Genomic DNA, 21,227 nt, shown 5'->3' with positions numbered 1-21,227 from the left:
AAAACATATGTTTTTCTGATGTTAAGTTTGAGACACCCTGTAGGGACGACGAGGTGTCAGTTTGGGTATACATCGAAATCGTATTATAGCCTTATGTCTTATGAGCATTTTGTTTTTTTTATGTCCCTAATATTTTTAGAAACAAAGAAATTAGACGATTTTATTCATTAACATGACGTCTGCAGATACTTGTCTCCAGGGTGGCAGAAGTAAGTAGCAGGTTTGGGCTTGATTTTAACATCAAAAAAACCAAATACATGGTTATAAGCAAAAATAGGATACCACCTAGTCAATTACTAGTTAACCAACAACATGTAACAAAAATCACCAACTTTTGTTATTTGGGTGCAAACTTAAATGAACAGTGGGACCAATCGACGGAAATTAAGATAAGGGTCGAGAAGGCAAGATCATCTTTCGTCAAAATGAAAAAAATCTTTAACAGTCACGATATAAAATTGGAAATAAAAGTTCGTTTACTAAAATGCTACGTATTCTCCGTTCTTTTATATGGCGTGGAGTCATGGACCTTAACTGAAACATCACTGAAGGGACTCGAAGCATTTGAGATGTGGTGCTATAGACGCATGTTGAGGATTTCCTGGATAGACAGAGTTACCAACGAAGTTCTACATAGAATGGGTAAAGAGCGCGAACTAGTCGTAACCATAAAACGTCGCAAACTGGAATACCTGGGCCATATAATGCGCAATGAACAACGATATGACCTACTTCCGACCATACTTCAAGGTAAAGTGCATGGGAAAAGAGGTCCAGGACGAAGAAGAATATCCTGACTGCATAACCTGCGAAAATGGTTTAACTTAACCGCTACCGGACTTTTCAGGGCAGCAGTCAACAAAGTCAGAATAGCCATGTTAGTGTTCAACATCCGTAACGGATAGGCACCATAAGAAGAAGAACATGACGTGTTTTAACTGAAACAAAACTAAATTAACAATGAAAAATGGCAGTTAACACCTTGACGGACACCTAAGTTTTTCAAAAATGGTCAATTTGTACAGTGCCCTTTTTGTCGATATTATTATTCAAAAGGATGAAATATAACTAGGGCGACCTGAAATTTTACTCCAAGTATTAAAATTTTACAGAAAATATTGTTTAAGTTTTAACGCTTATCAGCGTTCTGCCACAATATAAGACTAGTATTAAGTCTATCTTGGCGGAACGCTGATATGCGTTCGACGTCATACAGCGTTGTGCCTATTGTCGTTTTCAACCTAATACATGCAGTGACTCGACGTCTATCAGCGAAATATTTTTCATTAAGAAAACGTATTTAAATAAAGCAATATTTATTTAAAGAAACCAAAAAGACATAATGATTCTTAAAACGTATTCAGAAGTCAAAAATATTAATTTATATCAACATAGTTTACGCATAAAGCTAACTTATACAAAGATATCTAAAAAATTATTCTTGATTTTTTGTTATTTCGTGCCACTCTTCAAAACAGTCTGGACATAACGGAGGCTTCTGGGGACATCCTTTACATCTATATCCTGATTCTTTCCGTTGACCTTTTTTGGCACACAGTCTACACTTCAAAAACACTTTTTTCTTATTCGATTTTGCACTTGGAATGCCTGGATTTCTTTCAGGCCAATGATTTGCTAAGTTTGTTTCATTTGTGAAACATTCAGGCTCGTAGTTTGAATTTTCCGGTAACCTGTTATCATGTTTTTCTCGACGAACTAAATTCTTTGCTTCTAAACCTGGTGGTAACTTCAAATAGGATTTAATGAGACTGTCACGGAACTCTAAATATCTGTACGTCTTGGAATTATTTTTACAATATTTTCGGTATAAGTAGAAAGAGTTCCATACAGTTACATCTAATAAATGGAAAATTACCTTCTTATACCAACGTATCGTTTTCCTTGGCGTTGAATAAGTTGAGGTCATCTGATCACACCTGTCGATGCCTGACATATGACGATTATAAACATCAACTTCTTCAGGTTTTATTTTCTCATGGCCATATCTGTTTTTCACTTGTATCAATCGTGGGTGATTTCTTGTGGTGATAACAAGAACATCGCGCTTATCACGCCATTTGGAAACGTAGACATTCTTTTTACGCATCCAGAAATGTTCACCCTTCTTGAGTTTTTTCTTTATAAGTTCCTTGGGGTTATTCCTGCGATTTGACCGGAGAGTTCCATTAGTATGAGTTTTTAAGCTTAATAACTTTTCAGATAATATAGAACTATTATAAAAGTTGTCCATAAACAGTTCGTGTCCTTTCATGAGGTAAGGCTTCATCAACCTCATAACTATAGCTTCTACTTTTGTAGTTCCCACATCGGAAGCGTTTTGAATATCCCCACTATACATTTCAGTATTTAAAAGATACCCATCGGAGGTTGTCAGTTCATAAAACTTAATGCCGTAACGTGCCTTTTTATTTTTGAGGTAAACTCTAAATCCAAGCCTGCCACGAAAATGTAAGAGGGATTCATCTAAAGACAACTCTTTAGACGGTCCATAAGCATTGTGGAATTTGGCTATAAGCATGTCTAAGAATGCTTGAATCTTTTCTTTATGTTTTGCGGTTCTCGAAGAGCAATTTAAAGTTCTCAATATTTTTTCAAACCTTCTTCCTGACATAATGTAACTAAAAATTGGATGAAAGTACAATACATCTCCATATGAAAACAACCTGCGCATGTTTGAAGTTGTAATTTGACCCTGCAATAAACACAGTGCCAAAAATTTCTTCATTTCGTCGATAGTCACAGGTCTAAAACTATTATCTCGAGCATTCCTTGTTTTGGGTCTATTAGATCTTGTTAAATCTTCTCCATAATTGTTGGTACATTCCACCAAATAGCTCATTATGTCATCGGTAAATAGGTATTCAAAAACATCTTTTGGACTATCTTCTGCATTTAAATTAATTTTCAGACGATTAGTGGATTCATCAAAGTTGAAATCTGGTATATCTGCAGTTGTAAACTCCCATTCTGTATCTATGTCATCTGAAGAATCAGAATTTTGATTCTGCAGTGCTTGTAGGGGTATACTGTCTTGAGATTTCTGAATAATTTTCTGGGAATCCTGGTCCAATGCGTCGGGCTCTTCTACTTCACTTTCCTCTGGCAGATTATATTGCTGGGGATTGTGAAGAGTATTATTAGACGTCTCTACATTGGAGAGCTCGGGGAGTTCGTTTAAATCAGAGTCTTCACTTTCATCTGACTGCGAGGCAGACGACTCACTGGGTACATAGTTTTCATCTGAGCTGAACTCTCCCTCATAAGCAGCATCTGAGTTCTCTTCATCCGACGTAATATCGTCATACAGCTGAATCAACCGCTGCTGTTCTCTCTTATACGGGTCACGGTCCGCCATCTGAAAGCAAAATAATATATTTTAAATTATACATCCTACTATAATAACATAAAATATTAGGCACAAAAATATCACACTAAATAAATTTATTTTTTACTTACATTTTTCGAGTAAAACTCGTATTCAACCTAACCTAACCACGTGTTTTACTATCTGCGGCACAGTACAACACACACCGCATACTTCAATATAACTGGCGACGCTGTACAGCTTCGCGTGTGACTTAGCCGGTTAGATACTTTAAATGGGTGGGGTGAAATAGAGAGGTGGAATTTACCAGACGGGTAACAGATTGGAAGGTATAGATAGGTATTCTATGACAGTGGCTTACGTGTTACCATGTATTTATATTATAATTATAACGCGGTACAGCGTTCTGCCACGATATTAGATTTTGTTAAGGACGCTTCACAGCGTTCTGCCACAACACAATTTTAAAAAAAGACGCTGCACAGCGTCTCTGTCCATCAAGGTGTTAATAAACCTCTAAAACAAAAAGGCACATAACGTTAACAATTCTGGTTGACATCTTAAGAGTTTAGTTGTCGATCAGTTGAGCGGTATGCACAGCGCAACATAAGCGAGATGAGATTGTTTAAGGGAGGCACTGTGACGTTTTGGGGTGGCATTTCCTTGAGAGTATAAGTATGAATTTGGTGTCTACGTGGAGGCTCTTTAAACAGCAAGAGGTACATTGCACAGAGAACTTTCTGTAAACACTTTGTTCCTTTCGCAGTATACAGGGTGCGCCAAACCTCTGGTTTTCTTTGATTACGGCTGAACTATGGGATATACAAAAAATGTTTTTAACAAAACTAATGTATATAAAAACCGTCTATAATTTAAAATTATTTTCGATTATACAGGGTGAGTCTGAACGACGATACGAACCAAAGTTGTGTTTTTTTAAATGGAACACCCTATATATTAAATCATTTTTGAATATAGTTTTTAAAAATATAAAAAATTTGTTTAAGCTCTTGTAGGCCAAAAGTTAATAATTTTCGAAATATTTACATTTTTATTGAGAAAAATGGTAATATTTATAGGGCTGTGGATTATGTTTCCAAGGTAATAAAAATTTATATGGTAGGTCAAAGTTTTTATAATATAGTGTCATTTTTAAATAATTTAATATCTTTTACTTATAGCCATAACATATACAGTGTGATCACTATTTGCAAATACAAAATTTTCTCATTTTTTTTTAAATGGAACACCCTGTATATTAGTATTGCATTTTGTAGTAAATATTACAACCTTTATTTTGGTATAAGGTTGTACGTACATAGCATTTTTGGTTTTGTAAATTATAATTAAGAAAGAACTATAGATTTTACGTTTCGCGGATATTTTATATCCGCGATAATTTTGATTAATTTTTTTTGCAAAAAAAATTGTAACCTGATTTTAGAAACATACACTAAAATATCAAAGATGAAATAAAAACGTAAAAAAGATTAAAATAAAACATATTTATGCAAGTGCAACTTAATTGAGTTTAATAACTTTAAAATTAGGCTACAAACAATATTTTACCATACTAATAAGTAATTATTATGGATAAATTAATTATTCAATTAAACAACCAATTTTAAAATCAACCCTAGAAATTTTTTTACCCTAGTAAGTTTATTGTACCCAATTTTGTTAGTTAAATTGTATTTACGAGTAAGATCAGTTAATAACTTTTTAATTTACCTACATCCTGAGAACGTATAAAGTATGCTTTGAAACAAATGAACGTTATAGAAGTATTTACCTAGGTATATTATGAAGTAAATAGTATCTATGTAGTATTGTCACAAAAGCTGGTAATGATTTCTAATGGTTTCGCCCAAAACAAATGTCATATCCACCAATTGTTCGGTTGAAAAATTAAAATTTAAAATATAAAAAATTGTTACAAAAATTTCAACTACAAAACTATTACCAGCTATTGTGACACCATTTAATACTATTTATATTAATAAATAATTTGGCTGATACATTTAACATTCATTTGTTTCAAAGCAAACTTTATAATTATTACATATTTGTATTCTCAAGATGTAAGTAAATTTAAAAGGTAAATTAAAAGTTTAACTGATCTTACTCGTAAATAAAATATAACTAACAATTAATTTGGTACAGGAAAGTTGCTGCGGTAGAAAAATTACTAGGGTAGATATCAAATTTGGTTGTTTATTTAATTTATTAACTAGTTTATGCATTCATTATTATGGTAAAATATTTTTTGTAAAATATTTTTAAGTTATTAAATTCAATTGAATTGTACTAGTATACGATTTATTTTAATCTTTAATTACGTTTTTATTTTCATATTTGATATTTTTAATGTATGTTTCTAAAACCAGATTATAATTATTTTTTTTTGCCAAAAGTTTTTTTAATAAAAAATCCGCAAAAACGTAAAATCTATAGTTTTTTTTTTAATATCTACACAACAAAAGATGCTAGGTACTTACAACCTTATATCAAAAGAAAGGTTGTAACATTTACTACAAAAAGAAATAATAATATACAGGGTGTCCCATTTAAAAAAATGAGAAAAATTTGTATTTGCAAATAGTGATCACACTGTATATTTTATGGCTATGTGTCAAATGTGTTAATTTATTTAAGAATAGCAGTATACTGAAAAAACTTTGACATGTCATTTAAATGTTTATTACCTTGAAAGCCTAATTCACAGACCTTTGAATATTACCATTTTTCTCAATAAAAGTGTACATATTTCGAAAATGGTTAACTTTAGGTCTATACTGCCGTGCTAAGCCCAAAGGCGGGATCTGATTTTTTATCGAAAATTAGATTTTTGTATTTTTAGGTAGAATAGGGTATTTAGTATATATTTATAAAGTCTTTGGAGTTGTAGAAGCATTATATTTAAAAAAAAATTGCAATTTTGTTAGCGGTATCTACACTTTTCAGTTAAAATACTAAGCAATTTGGCGGCAAATGTTAAATACTATGGCGTTTTGACGGTATCTGCTACAGTTGCCATCCATATACCTTAGCATATTGCACTTACCGCTAATTTACTTTCAAGAATTCTACGCCTACATTTAGAAACCGCCAAATCGCCTTAGTATTACAAAGGAAATTCAGCCTAACTTTACAAGGTTAGATTATTGTGTTAGTTAAAAGAGTTGTGTTAGTAAAAGAAATAATTAGCGAGGATGGTAAGAACTTTTCGAGATTATTATATCTATTGAAATATATTTTAATTTTTGTTTATAGTATTTGAAGAATTAACCATTTATGTTGTCCGAAACAATATGAATCTGCGCCAAGTGGATGATTTATATGTATGTTTAAACCCTTTGTTAGGTTGCAACAACTAAATCAATGCAACCCATTGATTGCATTTTTTTTTGTTTCAATACAAGCTATTATCATTGTTTAACTAGACAATGTCTAGTAGTCTAGTTATACAATGCTATTATAGATACGGGATTGTAGATTTGGGATATCTTTACCTAATCTTTTGAGAATCCTTTACATAAGTTTTATACAAAATGCTGGTTTTATTCCTCTATAAATTTTCTAAGAATGCGTCAGGTACCTGGATAATGAGCCAAAAATTTGTTTGCAAGAAACAAAATAAAAATAGCTGAGAAGAGAAAGTCAAAAGTATGGTTTACAATCATATTTACAGTTGAAGAGTTCTTTAAAACGCAGATGTTTAAACAGCTATAACAATCTGAACAGATTCTGGTTTTTCGTTGTATAAGTACAGTTCTGCCCAAATTATTAGACGCACTAGAAAAGATTTTATAAAAAATGATAATTATGAGGTAATACCATTATAATACTAAATAGGTTTTGTGTATGTACCGGACACAAGGTATGGTGTTCGATTGTGTATTAAATTGTCTATATTGAATCGCAAATAGAACATTAATATTAATGAACCAATATGTATTTATTGACTCTTTAAAGAAAACAGATATAACGACAACTAAATATTGTCAATTTGTTGTCATATTGTGGCTCAACAAAATAATAACATTTAATAGTACTTTAATTCTTTCAATTTAATAAACTGGAATACACAGAAAACCTTTTTATTTCATATCAATTACAAATGTAAACCACATACCGCTAAAAGGCTTAGTTTTATAGTAAGTTTTGATAAAACGTTTTAGCGGTATCTACCTCTTTTTATATAAAACTTTGTTTTAAAATATAATTAACGGTTACCTTAATAAACTGGGGCATATATCCATGCATAAAAACTATTAGCTAGTCCATAAATCCCTAACGGGCCAAAATTTTAGCATTCAATTTTGAAATCGATTTTGCCACCATTTTCTCAAATGTTAGTTACCGCCTTTGGGCCTAGCACGGCAGTATAGTACCTTCATAAATTCTTAATATTTTTAAAAACTATATTTAAAAATGATTTAATATATAGGGTGTTCCATTTAAAAAAACACAACTTTGGTTCGTACCGTCGTTCTGACTCACCCTGTATAATCGAAAATAATTTTAAATTATAGACGGCTTCGATACACATAAATTATGTTATAAACATTTTTTTGTTTATCCCATAATTTAGCCGTAATTAAAGAAAACCGGAGGTTTTGCGTACCCTGTACATATTATATAGGAAATAATTTCATCTTAGTGTCTGATCAGACGTGGCCTCTTCACGTATCGCATGTCGTCAGTTAAAATTCATAATAAAGATTAAAACTATGTAGTTTCTTTGTTATTAAACATATCAGAGAAACTAAAAAAAAATGTTCACAAAATATGAGATTATAACATAATTTCGATGTATAACCACCATTGTGCCTTTTCTTCTCTACAGAGTGTCTCAAACTTTTGTTTCAGTTAAAACACCTGTTAGAGAATAAAACCGTCTATTGTCTTTTTTTCTAAAGATATCAGGGACATTTAAAAAAGAGAATGTTCACAAAATATAAGACTACAATTCCATTTTGGTGTGCATCCACACATGTACCTTTTCCTCGCTACAGGGTGTCTCAAACTTGATATAAGAAAAACATATCTTTTCTTTTACCCGGTATAAGTTCAAATTTGTAAACCTTTGTCGAACTATGCAAATACCAAAGAAAAATCTGAAATAATAAAAAAAGTCAGTGGAATCCGTTAACCTGTTCATGAAAAAATCAACTATGAAAATGAGCATTTATAGGTGATGCAGAACTTTTGAAACTATGTTTACTATTTGATCTGGACTAAAAATTACTTACTTGTGGCGAGTAAACGTTGATATATAAACAATCTTCACTTAGTTTAAGGTTGCTAAATGGTGATGGGGCTTGATAGCAAATTTTTGTATTTCTAGTGGTATTGAGAATATCTGTCCAAGGCTTCGGTGGTTTGGCTAGCTGCAACAACATAATATATTAAATTATTAAAAATGTGGATTACCATTGTTCGCTTCACGTGTATTATATGTTTATTGACATTCACCAGTCAATGCCAGATTGAAGGTGACTTGGAGATAAAAAGGTGAGCTTTTGAAGTAGGGATGGCAAAAACCTACCGGTTATAACCTAGAACCGGTTTTTTACTCCGGAATAATCGGTTTTTTCGGTTGTTTACTTGTCCCGGTTAAAACCGGTTTTTTATTTTTAACGTAATAACCGTTAATTTTATTCTTGAGTTGGAGTTGATTTCATGTAATCGAATGAACTATCTTTCAGGAACGCAACTCATAAATATTGGCAATATCATTTTAAAGACTTCTACTTTAAAATGTATCATATGTATCTGAATTGCCGATATAAATGAGTCAAATTAAATAAATTATTAGAAGATTTTTTTTTTACTAAGCAACAACATTTTTGTTTATGTTAGTAGTATTTTGTATTTTGACAACGGCACCCGATTTGGGCGTCGAAACGTTAATAAAAATCATTTTTTAATAATATTGTGGCTTATTTCCCATTATAAATAGTTAAAAACGTAATAACCGGTGAAAAACCGAATAAGTTACCTCTGCCAAAAATAATCAGTCCAGAGAAAAAATGAGGAAGTTTTTTTATATGAATATTATGGGGTCCATAATGTATATTAATCCACGCTAATATATTTACACACAAACCTCTATAAGCTGATATAAAAGCATCTATAAGCTAGACAGCTAGTACAGATATTATTCTTCAAACCTAGTATTGGCTGGAAGATAAACACGGATTAGATCGATAGTATAGATTGACTGTCTTTTTATCAGTGTTTGTGGAATATTGTAAATGTAAATATAGAGCACAAAGCTCAGGATAATTAGAAATAAATAGATAACAGAAGGTCAAATCTACATCAATCAAACCCCAGTAGTAAGCGTGATACGCTTTACGCTTTAGTAGTGAAACGACACCTATGACGGTACCATAACGAATGAAGAATAAGAAGCTCACCTCAGAAAAGTTAGATCCACCTTCAAACGGATGAGGGTCTTTTTCAAGAGCCACAACCTCGCTCTCGATATAAAAAAAATGTGAAGGTGTTACGTCTTTTCTGTCCTTTTTACGGTGTTGAATCGTTGATCTTAATCGAAGATATGTGCAAAATATTGAAAGCATTTGAGATGTTGCTTGATCGCAAAATACTTAGGATCTCGTGGACTGACGAGTCGTAAACGAGGAGGTCCTAAGAAAAATGAAGACACATTATGAGAAATGAATCCAGATATGTCCTGCTAAAAGTCATACTGAACGATTTATATTTAATATGATATATTCTTTTAATAGTATTGATATAGAATATAGAATATTAATACCGATTCGAATGAAGTATCTTAAACTAAAGTGCAATGTAAACGTAACTTTGTAACCCAATGGTTATTGACTATTGATTAAAAACTGGTTTTTGGAATAACCGGTTTTTTTGATCGGTTGTAACCGCCAGGTTAAACCGTAAGTAACAAAACCGGTATAACCGAAAACCGGTGTTTTGTAAAAAACCGCCATCCCTATTTTGAAGAAGACTTTCTACTTAACAAAAGTGTATTGCTACGTAACGCAATCTACTTCAGAAAGAAAGTAGACACCATTTATCATGTCTACTGAAGACTTAGTAACCGCCTGAATGAAAATACTCCTATATTATTGACACCGCTTTATTCCGAAAATAGTCGCGCTCTTTTCTGTCACGTAATCGGTCGCGCGTTTGATTAAATACGAATACTAACATAACAATACGAGTTTAAATACGAATTTAAACCAAATTTTTATTTAATAGTATTTTTGTTTACTTGTTATGTTAAAAATATATATTTCTAACAATTATTTAAGCTAATTGGTTCTCACCAAAGCCACTAATTCTACAACAGAATCCTATGCATTACTGCACTCCTCCTCGATGCACTTACGAGTGGAAAGTTATATTGCAAAATTGTTCACCAAGTTATCACTGAAAAGATTAAAATGCTAAATCCTTTCTAACAGCGCGACCGATCCTGTATTAATAAATATTTACAAAATATTACATAAAACTTTTAACTCATGGGATTACTTTTCCTTCCTTGGATCCATCCGATCCAAAAGATCTCCGCTACCAAACTCTAGAATTTTTGCACCCCGTAGTAGTAAGTTTGTACAGGTCTTTTATTTGGTGTGTCCTAAAGATACCATGGACTTCTCTTGATTCTCCATATAGATTTTCTCTTTTGCGGTCCAGCTCCTCGCAATTTCATGATACATTTTACAGTTTCTGGTTCCTTATCGCAAAGTCTGTAGTTAAGATCTCCATTGTAAATGCTTATGTTATTCAGGAACTCTCTTAGTAGCGCCTTCCCGGTCAACGTTCCTGTTACTATAGTCGGTTCGCTAAACTCAGACACAGCTGGCTAGTAATTTTAGTAGGTAATTTGTCTGTTTTTTTTGCCAATTTTGCGAAAATTACTAACTATTTAGTAATTATTTTTTGCCAATTTTACCAAATTGGTAAAATTATTTACTAAAATCACTAGCAAGTTGTGTCTGAGTTTAGTGAAGCGACTTTATTTGGAGCACCGTCCTGTTACAATCAATAAAGATTTTCCCATGTTTTGGGATTCTCTTCCAATGTCGCTTATGAATTTCTTGGATCTAGTCATCTACAACACTATGTACTGCAGCGTCTCGTACTCCCAGCCTCTCGTCTCAACTGATCCGTTTAATCCGTTCAATCCTTGCTTGGCAAGTTGATCGGCTTTTCATTGCCTTTCTATTCCGCTTCTATGTCTATTGGGCTATTGATTATGTATACATATATTCAAAATAAGAGAGCTAAAATAACTACAACTTTAATGGGGTTTTATTGTTTCATATGGTCAATGGACCTCTAAATATGAAAAATCCGTGAAGAGCTACTGTTAATGTACTGCGTATTTGAGAAATGGATAAAATAGTCCCTAAGCACGGGGTGCATTAGGGTGAGTTCTTTGCACTTTTGGAATAAACACGTCTACACAAAAATTGTTCCAGATTAAATTTACTATCGAAAACCTTATCACATTTTAAAGTCAAAAATATTTTTTTTTACAAAAATATATTCTTTTTCTTTACGTGCCATCTCCGCGACGAAGGTTGGCAATAATAATTGCTATTCACACTTTTGACACTACAGCCCGAAAGAGTTCAGTTGAGCTTCATCCAAACCATTCTCTGAGATTTCTCAGCCAGGACATTTTTCTCCTACCTATACTGCGCCTTCCTTAAACCTTTCCCTGCATAATTAATTTTAGGAGTTCATATCTATCACCATGTGTTATATGACCCAAGTATTGATGGAATTAGTTTTCTGATTTTGATGGAATCCAGTATCTCCCTGCTGTTGTGTATTCTCGAAAAATTGTGAAAACTTTGAATTATCCACGTCCGTCCGTCCATTTGTCTGTCTGTCCGTAAACACAACTCCTCCGTCATTATACCAGGCAGAAAGACAAATGAGGTCAAATGAAAGCTTATAATCCAAGGATGGTACTAAAGGTGAGAAATTTGTTTCTGTCCGTCCGACCGCGAATTTAACTCCTCCGTCATTATACCAGGTAGTCCACAAATGAGATGTCAAATAAAAGCTTATAATCCAAGGATGTCACTTAAGGTGACAAATTTGACCTAGGCTGTCTGTCCGTCTGTCCGTCCGACCGCGAATATAACTCCTTCGTCACTATACCAGGTAGAATGACAAATGAGGTGTCTAATGAAAGCTTATAACCCAAGGATGGTACTAAAGGTGAGAAATTTGAAATAGGCTGCCTGTCCATCTGTCCGTCCAACCGCAAATATAACTTCTTCGTCATTATACCAGGCAGAAAGACAAAGTTACCAAATTACTTTTTGATGGTCTTTATTACCATCCTCGGGCTATAAGCTTTCATTTGACACCTCATTTTTCATTCTATCTATATTAATAACGGAGGAGCTGTATTCGCGGACGGACGGACAGACGAACAGACAGTCATGAAACCGGGAGTATATATTTGTTCTCATCTTGGCGCATCGAATAATAAAATATAATAAAATCTAAATATAATAAAGTCGAATAATATAATAAAACCGGAAGTTCTAGGTCAGACAGACAGATTTCTCAAAATTAGTACCATCCTTGGATTATTTTTTTTTTTTTTTTTTTTATTTAATGTTGTAATATTTACAATCTGTCCTCAACTGAGAACAATAGGTAAATTATTTGACAAAAATTGAAAATTTTGACCTGTAGAGTGTGATCACCCTCTTTACATAAATTAAATTAAAACAAATTAAAATAAGTTTAGTTATCACAGATTATTCGAATCTTCTTGCTAGATCCACTACTTTGAATCTCTTCAGGCGTCGTACATCATTGTGGTCATCAGTAAGGTTGCTGGCTAACTCATTTGGATGAGATTCTAGTCTCTTGGAATATTTTTTGTAATATTCCGTTATTACTGTTTTTATGGATGGCACATTGAGGTCTTGCTCTATCACATAGTTTGGCACGTACCAAGGGGCATTCAGCATTGTTCTAAGGACTTTGTTCTGGAATCTCTGCAATATTTCTAGGTTAGTTTGACTGGCTGTCCCCCAAAGTTGGATACCATAGGTCCACACTGGTTTTAATATAGTTTTATATATCAGCAGTTTGTTTTCAAGTGATAGTTGAGATTTACGACCGATGATCCAGTACATTTCTCGAAATTTTATTCCTAGTTGTTTTCTTTTTGTAAAAATGTGTTTTTGCCAAGTTAATCTCCTATCAAGATGGATTCCTAGGTACTTGACAGTATCGGTTTGTGGGAGTTGAGTTTCATTTAGTGTTACAGATGGACATGTTTGTCTTCTCATGGTGAAGGTTACATGGATGGATTTACTCTCATTCGCCTTGATCTTCCATTTTTTAAGCCATATTTGTATATTATTAAGGTCTTTCTGAAGGGTTCTGGATGCTGTATTTGGATCATGGTGAGAGGCTAGTACAGCAGTGTCATCAGCAAAAGTTGCACACGTTGTTTTGTTACTTGTGGGTAGGTCAGCAGTGTAGAGCAAGTACAATATCGGTCCCAAGACACTTCCTTGTGGTACTCCGGCTTTTATTGGTCTTAGGCTTGTGTATTCATTATCCTGCTTGACTAGGAAATGTCGGTTGGAAATATAGCTTTTTAGGATTTGATAAAAAGGATGAGGAAGGTTTTTCTTTAGTTTAAAGAGCATACCAGCATGCCATACCTTGTCGAAGGCCTGACCAATGTCCAGGAATGCAGCAGAACAATACCTTTTATTTTCTAGATCACTTCTGATGTGTTTTACTAGTCTATGTACCTGTTCTATCGTTCCGTGTTGTGTTCTGAACCCAAATTGGTGTTGGGGAATTAGTTTCCTTTCTTCTATAACTGGGGATAATTGTTTAAGGAGAAGTTTTTCCAAAATTTTTGATAGAACAGGTAGCAGGCTTATTGGTCTGTATGAAGTCACCTGAGTTTTATTTTTCCCTGGCTTAGGTATGAGAATAATTTGAGCAACTTTCCATTGTTCTGGGTAGTAACCTAGCCTAAATATTGCATTAAATACTTGCGTTATCATTTTCAGACCTTTGCATGTCAATTGCTGCAGTACTTTCCCGTTGATCAGGTCATACCCTGGAGCTTTTTTTGGACTGATTTCATGCTGGATCATATTTCTAACTTCTTTAGTGGTGATTTTTTGTATAGGTAAATCCATCTGGTAGGGCGATTCCAGGAAGTCATTTATTTCTTCCTCTGTGTCACCATCTTCCATGGGATGTGGCTGGAATACATTAGTGAGGTGATTTGCAAATGCTTCGGCTTTTTCCTTATTATTTCTACACCAGTTTCCCTCTTGGTTTCGTATTGGTGGTATTTGTTGTTTCGGGTGTTTGATTTTTCTCGTGGCCTTCCAAAGGGTATATTCACTATCTGCGTTTGCTGATAAACCTGTAAGATATTCTTGTATTTTGTTATTTTTGATATTATGCAATTGTAGTTTAATTTCCTTGGTGATTTTATTTAATTTCGCCTTGTTTTCATGTGTTCTTTTTCTTCGCCACTCTTCCTTTATTTTTCTCTTTCTAGCAATCATTTCCTTTATTACAGTTGGGCAATTCTCTTTTAATTCTGTTTGGTAGCAGTCAGGGGTAGCATACCAAGCAGCTTCTTGTATAGATTTCTGAAGATTTTCTACTGCTGCGTAGATGTCACTTTCTATTTTCAATGGGATGTTTATGTCAATTAGTTCATCTAGTTTAGTCTTGAAAATGCTCCAGTCTGTTTTGTTACTGTATAGTGATGGTTGTTTAGTACTGTTTGTTATTTGTGCATACCATGTCGCGATTACGCTAGAGTGGTCAGAGGGTAGATCGTAACAAGATTCTACTTTTGCCAATTTAACATTAATTCCTTTAACAATATAAAAGTCGAGTAGATCAGGTATTTTTGCATTGTCAGTAGGCCAGTAAGTTGGTTCCCTTGTGGTGAGGTAATTTGCATTGGTCGCATTTATAGCTTTAAGAAGTTCTCTGCCTTTTGTGGTAATAATTCTGGATCCCCAGGTAGTATGCTTAGAATTAAAATCTCCTCCTGCTATAAATCTATTTCCTAATGTTTTAAAGAAACTTTCAAACTGTTCCGTTTTGTTATTGTGCTTTGGCGGACAGTATATAGCTGATACTGTTAGTGGGCCTAGTTGATCTTCCACAACAATGCTGGTGGCCTGTAGATAGTCGCATTCATGTTTTTGTAGGTCGTAGTGCTTTAGTTTATTACTAACTATTATTGCAGTGCCTCCATGTGCTTTTTCGTTGGGATGTTGCGTATGATAAGTTGTAAATCGTGGAATATTGATGTGGTTTTTGGATGTAAATTGAGTTTCTGTAATCAGCATTATGTCAATTTTTTGTGTGTTAATAAATAGTTTTAATTCTTCTACATGTTGACTTAAGCCATTGGCGTTCCATAATACTAGCTTTAGTAACTGAGTCATTTCTGGTTGAGAATCATGGTCAGGAGGTTGAGCATAGTGCTCATTTGTTCCGTCAGTTTTTTTAACATGTCTTTCAGTTCTGACATGTCTGTATGGTTATTAGTTTGATTTGGTATATGTTGTGTAGTAGTTTGGTTGGAGGCTTGCTGGTTAACTGCTTGCGTTGCTTGTGCGTATGTTATTCCAGGTTGCACATAGTTGACTGTTGTAGTTCTATCTTGGTTTGTCCTCGCGTTGTGTTGTCTCAAGTTAGGGAATTTAAGTTTTTGTAATTGTTTGTGAACTTCACACCCTCTATAATTTGCGGGGTGATTTTCACCACAGTTAGCACATTTAACATTACTGTCTCTGGTTTTCCTTGGACATTCTTTAGTGTAATGAGGTTCTGCGCATTTGACACAGCACGGTTGTTTATTGCAGAAGTTTTTTGTGTGGTTGTATTTTTGACATCTACTACATTGCGGAATTATTCTCTTGACATGCGGTGCTTCGAATTCTACTATGGAATGCATTACTTGTTTAATGTTATAGATGTCCTTGTTATTATCTTTTGTTTCTAGATCAATGTAGAACATAGGCAGCGATTTTTTAGTTTGGTTGTGTAGTATATTCCATATATTTATAACATTATGGTTTTTGGTTTTAAGATCTTCTTTTATCTCTTCTAAATTTGTCGTGGGGTGCATGCCTTTAAGGACCACTCGGTAGTGTCTTTCACTTTTGGGTTTATAAGTGTGGAAGTCCGTGTTTTTTGTTTTTAGAGCATTTATTATGGCGGTTAATGCTTTGTCTGATTTTGGTTGAATTTTTATTTGTTCGCTGTTGATAGCTTTAGTGATAAAATCATTTTCTGCTACTTGTTGCAATAGATCGATAAGAGGCTTGCAGATCTGCACGCCTGATACAAATATTGGAGGTGGTTTTGGTTTTGCATCTGTATTTTTAACTGTGTCTTCCAAATTGTCACTTTCATCTATTGAACTTAGTGCTTCAAATTGATTTTGTGTTGTTATAGGTTTACTTAACCAGTACTCACCAAGTTTTGTTTGTCTTTTGTTACTTCTAGGCATTTCTGGACTGCTTCTTAATCTTTTTCCGGTAACCTCATTCCATTGCTGTTCTTCAATACTGGCTGTTTGTTCATTTGTTTGGTTTATTTGTAGTGAATCATTAGGTTGTTGGGAACAAGTGGGAATTTGTATAGGATTTTGGATCATTGGAGCCATGGTTTTTACATTTTGTTCATAATTTGGTTGGGAATAAAAGCCTGTTGAAAAGTTGTTCATGTTACCTGCTCGGTTGATACGCCACTGGAATCATTGCTGACGATAACTCGCTGCTAACAGCTTTCAATGAGCCATTGTTCTTTTACTTATTAACGTTAAAAATTAAAATGTTATTAATAAAATATAAACACTCGTAAAATCCGCAATAACTAATTGCTTTGTTTAAAAAACTCATCCTTGGATTATAAGCTTTCATTTAACACCTCATATGTCATTCTACCTGGAATAATGACGGAGGAGTTGAGTTTACAGACAGACAGGCAGACGGACGGACAGACGGACAGACAATTCAACGTTTTTTACATTTTTTTAAAATTGGTGAAAACAACAACATAAAACTTTACTTGGTGTTTCAAAACTATTTTTTAAATGTAACTTTATGTAATGTGCTGGTATGAAAAAATAGAGGATATGGCAACGGTGTTACATGTCAAGCTCGGATCCAGTGCCAAAATACGCACAAACATATTAGGGTGCACTAATATAAAAGCTGTCCCAATGTTTATACCTAAAAGTACAAGAAAAAAAGTTATAATGAGAAATTTAAAACTAATCGTATAAAATATATCAAAAATCATTAAAAGTAGAGAACTTTGAAAAACCATGTCGTACTTAAAAATAGTCATACAGCCTTTTACAGTAGACCATTTTAAAGGTAATTGACTTTTCTTCCTATCAAATGTGTCCATTGCGTATACCCAAAGCTGCGTAAAAAAGTTACAGAACAATGTTTGCGAAATAACAAGGAAAATGATCCAAAATCGCTGCGAGTGGCAAATTTTGAAAAATTATATTTCGGAAACTGTAAATTCTAGAGACTTCTAACAAAGGCCATCTTAAAGAAGAAGGATGAAAGTTTTTTTCTCTGAAGCAATGTCTATCCCGAAAGTTATGGGACAAAAAGCAAAATTGCTTTCTTTCATGTTTTTATTTGAATTTTTTAATATATGTTTGTAAACAAATATCTTTGACTAACTGAAAAGGTAATATTTTGATAGTAAATTTAATCTGGAACAATTTTGCTGTAGACGTGTTTTTACCAAAGGTGCATAGAACTTATACTAATGCGTACCTAGGGACTAACTCACCCCTTTCTCAAAAACGCACCCCTTTAAATAGTAGCACTCCGCGGTTTTTTCATTTTCATATATTTAGAGGTCCATTGACCATGTGAAACAATAAAACCCCGTTAGTGTTGTAGTTCCTTGGTTCCCGTTAATGCGTACAACATTGGATTATAAGTACATAAATATTTAAACTTTATACCGTGTGATGTACACGGATTGGTGAATTTAGAAATTCATTCAGATGATCAATTAATTAATTTTTGCACTAAATTGTTACTAATTAAAACCAACTCCAAAATCTTGACAGGAAATATGTAGGTTTTCTTTGTATTGGTCTACAATAAATAAAAAATGTTGTCAGATACCTGGTTATTTAAAATCTTGAGAAACATCTTACTTCCCTAGATCTAGACCGTAGACTACTATAAAAGGTTTTGAATATAAAAAATAGCCTTACTTGAAATCTGTTTTTTCCTACAGGCGGTGCAGCATACGGGATTTCTTGGAAAGCAAAATAGTCGTTACCCTTCTCACTTTTAAGGATATGTCCATGAATTCTTCCTTCCTTAAGTTGCACTATAGTCCCATCATCTTCATAACGTTTTGCTATACTTTCATGTATAGCAATTGCACTGATTAATAAAAATACTTTTGATGTTTTTAACACCCTCATGACCACTTATTTTAGTTAAATAATTTGTTCTCTAAGAAACACTGGTACATTTTTTTAAAACAGGTACAATTTTTTTGTAAAATAAAAAATATTATGAAATCTTTATCTTAAGAGTCAAAGTTTTCTTTTCACAGAATGATAATTATCTGATATTCAAAGTATTAGTGATTAAAAATAGATGTTAAGTACCTAAAATGTACTGACATGTATTTAAACATTGATCTAGCACTTGATAAGGCTACATATATCTTGTCACGGTATGTGCAAGATATTGTAACTTTCTGATCTAAATGGAGTTAAATTTTTTTTTCTTTCCAATTACCTCAACTTTTTGATTCCTGTTAACTATTATTTTTACTTCAAAAGGCAAAAAATATAGAGGGTTATTCATTTTAAATAAGAAAGGCCATTAGATTTCCATAAAAGTAGAAGATCTGACAAGAATATCTACCTAAACCTTTGTTCCCTGAGAAACCAAAGGTGACATCTGGAGTAGTAACTTGGTAATAACAGCAGTTTCGTCACAATTGTAGACGCACGCTGGATCATAATATTTATTTAATGAAGCTAACATAGCCGTTATACATAATGTATTTGCGGTAGACACATAGGATTTTTATGCTTTTCAACATTTTTTTTGAAGAAAACCATTTGTACATTAAAAGATGCAGACGCCTTAGGAAACGTCATACGGGTAACCAGGGGGGTGGGTTGGGTTATAACACAATCCCCCCATTGTGATGTACTTTGAGCTCTATATGCTTAGCACCATTATGTGTTGCTGAAAAATTAAGCCAGTTTGAATTTGTACCCCCACCCCCTTAGGATCATCCTGGTTACGCCGTTGGGAAACGTTGTGATTAACATTGATGATGACGAAATAAAAATTGCGTTATTGAACAAGGAAAATGCATATTACAAAAGCATTTCTAAGCGATGAAAAATGATAAATTTGTAATTCGGAAATATTTGACGGAAATGAGTTAAATCATAGTACCCGGGGGATTTTAAGCTTGTTGAATACGAATGTCATAACGGCAATGGTATCTTAGACACCTAATGCCCATAATGGCATCGTCAGTAGTTTTATGGAAATTTAATATAAAATCAGTGAAAACTCATTACTCAGGGGTTTTTGGGGATGCTTATTAACCCGAGAGAAATTAGAAAAGATCTCATATTTTATTCTTTTCCGTGATAACTTGATGAAAAATTTTGCAGCATTGCTTTCCACTCGTAAGTGCCTCAAGGAGGATCGTAGTGATGCGTGGAATTTTTTTAAATTTTTTTTGTGCAATTTATGGCTTTGGTGAGAACCAATTAGCTTTAAAATTGTTAGAAATAGATATTTTATTTTTAACATAACAAGTAAATAAAAAGTTTATAAAATAGAAATTTGTGTTAAATTCGTATTTAAATTTGTATTGTGAGATTTTTTCTCTACGCGCGACTACTTATGTGACAGAAGTGAGCGCGACTGCTCCCGGGTTAAGAATATCAGTACGGCAATGGTCTCTGACCATGGGCCGGACATGTGATAAGAATGGAAGAGGATAGACTACCAAAAAGAGCCCTGAATGCTAGAATGCAGGGAAAGAGACCGGTTGGAAAGCCAATAAAGCGCTGGGAATACACAGTAAACAGCGACGCACAAGCCCTTCTAGGAGTCCGTGTATGGAGAAGAGCAGCCACAGACAATCAAGGGTGGAGGCAAAAAATAAAGGAGGCCAAGGCTCAATGTGGGCTGTAGGGCCGTAGAAGAAGAAGAATGGTCTCCGACGTTCCTGGTTACTAGAATGGGCTTCCTATTCTTAAGATTTGTGAAATTAGATACAAAATAAGTTTGCAAAGTCGTTAATCGGTGGTATTTGGTGTCGCTGATTACGAATACCATGACGGAGATGGTCTGCGGTGAACTTGATGACCAGGTCAGGCCTCATCCCAGGGAGTTTTGTATATTTCGATAAAAAATCAATATAAACTCGTTACAAAGAGGTTTCTGTGATCGCTGAATACGGATATTATGTCGTTAATCCTCTTCGAGACACATGGTACCCAGGCAGGGACTCGTCTACAACAATTTTACTCGTCAACAGCATTAAAAATTTTTCATATTTCATAATTTCGAAATGCATTTTGAAAAATGCATTATCCTTGTTTAATAATGCAATTTTCATTACTTCATTATCGTTGTTCACACAGTTACCTAAGGCTCTTACGAATCGAATGCAATCAAGTTTTATTGAGATTCATCCAAATGCAAAAATTTAGTAGATTTTATAGTTTTTACAGCTTCATTGCCTCGCCTCTCCGCTTTTTTTTAGATTATAATATCTATGTTTATTATGTCAATTAATCATAGTTAAAAAAAAACAAAATTTATTGAAT

The 21,227-nt window shown here is 33.6% G+C and overlaps 1 protein-coding gene across 1 annotated transcript in view; it reads right to left on the bottom strand.

Annotated features, from left to right (window-relative positions):
• The window catches only part of LOC126879537 (juvenile hormone esterase-like), an 81,288-nt gene extending 62,328 nt beyond the window's left edge, over positions 1 to 18,960 (bottom strand). Inside the window, exons 1-2 of the mRNA XM_050642691.1 lie at positions 18,624 to 18,960; positions 8,602 to 8,739 (exon numbers count right to left, since the gene is read on the bottom strand). Coding sequence (XP_050498648.1) covers positions 8,602 to 8,739; positions 18,624 to 18,839 — 354 coding nt within the window. The 5' untranslated portion in view covers positions 18,840 to 18,960. The remainder of the gene's footprint in view (positions 1 to 8,601; positions 8,740 to 18,623) is intronic.
• Between the last annotated feature and the right edge of the window lie 2,267 nt (positions 18,961 to 21,227).

Source organism: Diabrotica virgifera, chromosome 2 (assembly GCF_917563875.1).
Source record: "Diabrotica virgifera virgifera chromosome 2, PGI_DIABVI_V3a".
NCBI classification, from domain to species: domain Eukaryota; kingdom Metazoa; phylum Arthropoda; class Insecta; order Coleoptera; family Chrysomelidae; genus Diabrotica; species Diabrotica virgifera.
This window is presented reverse-complemented; position numbering and strand designations above follow the sequence as displayed.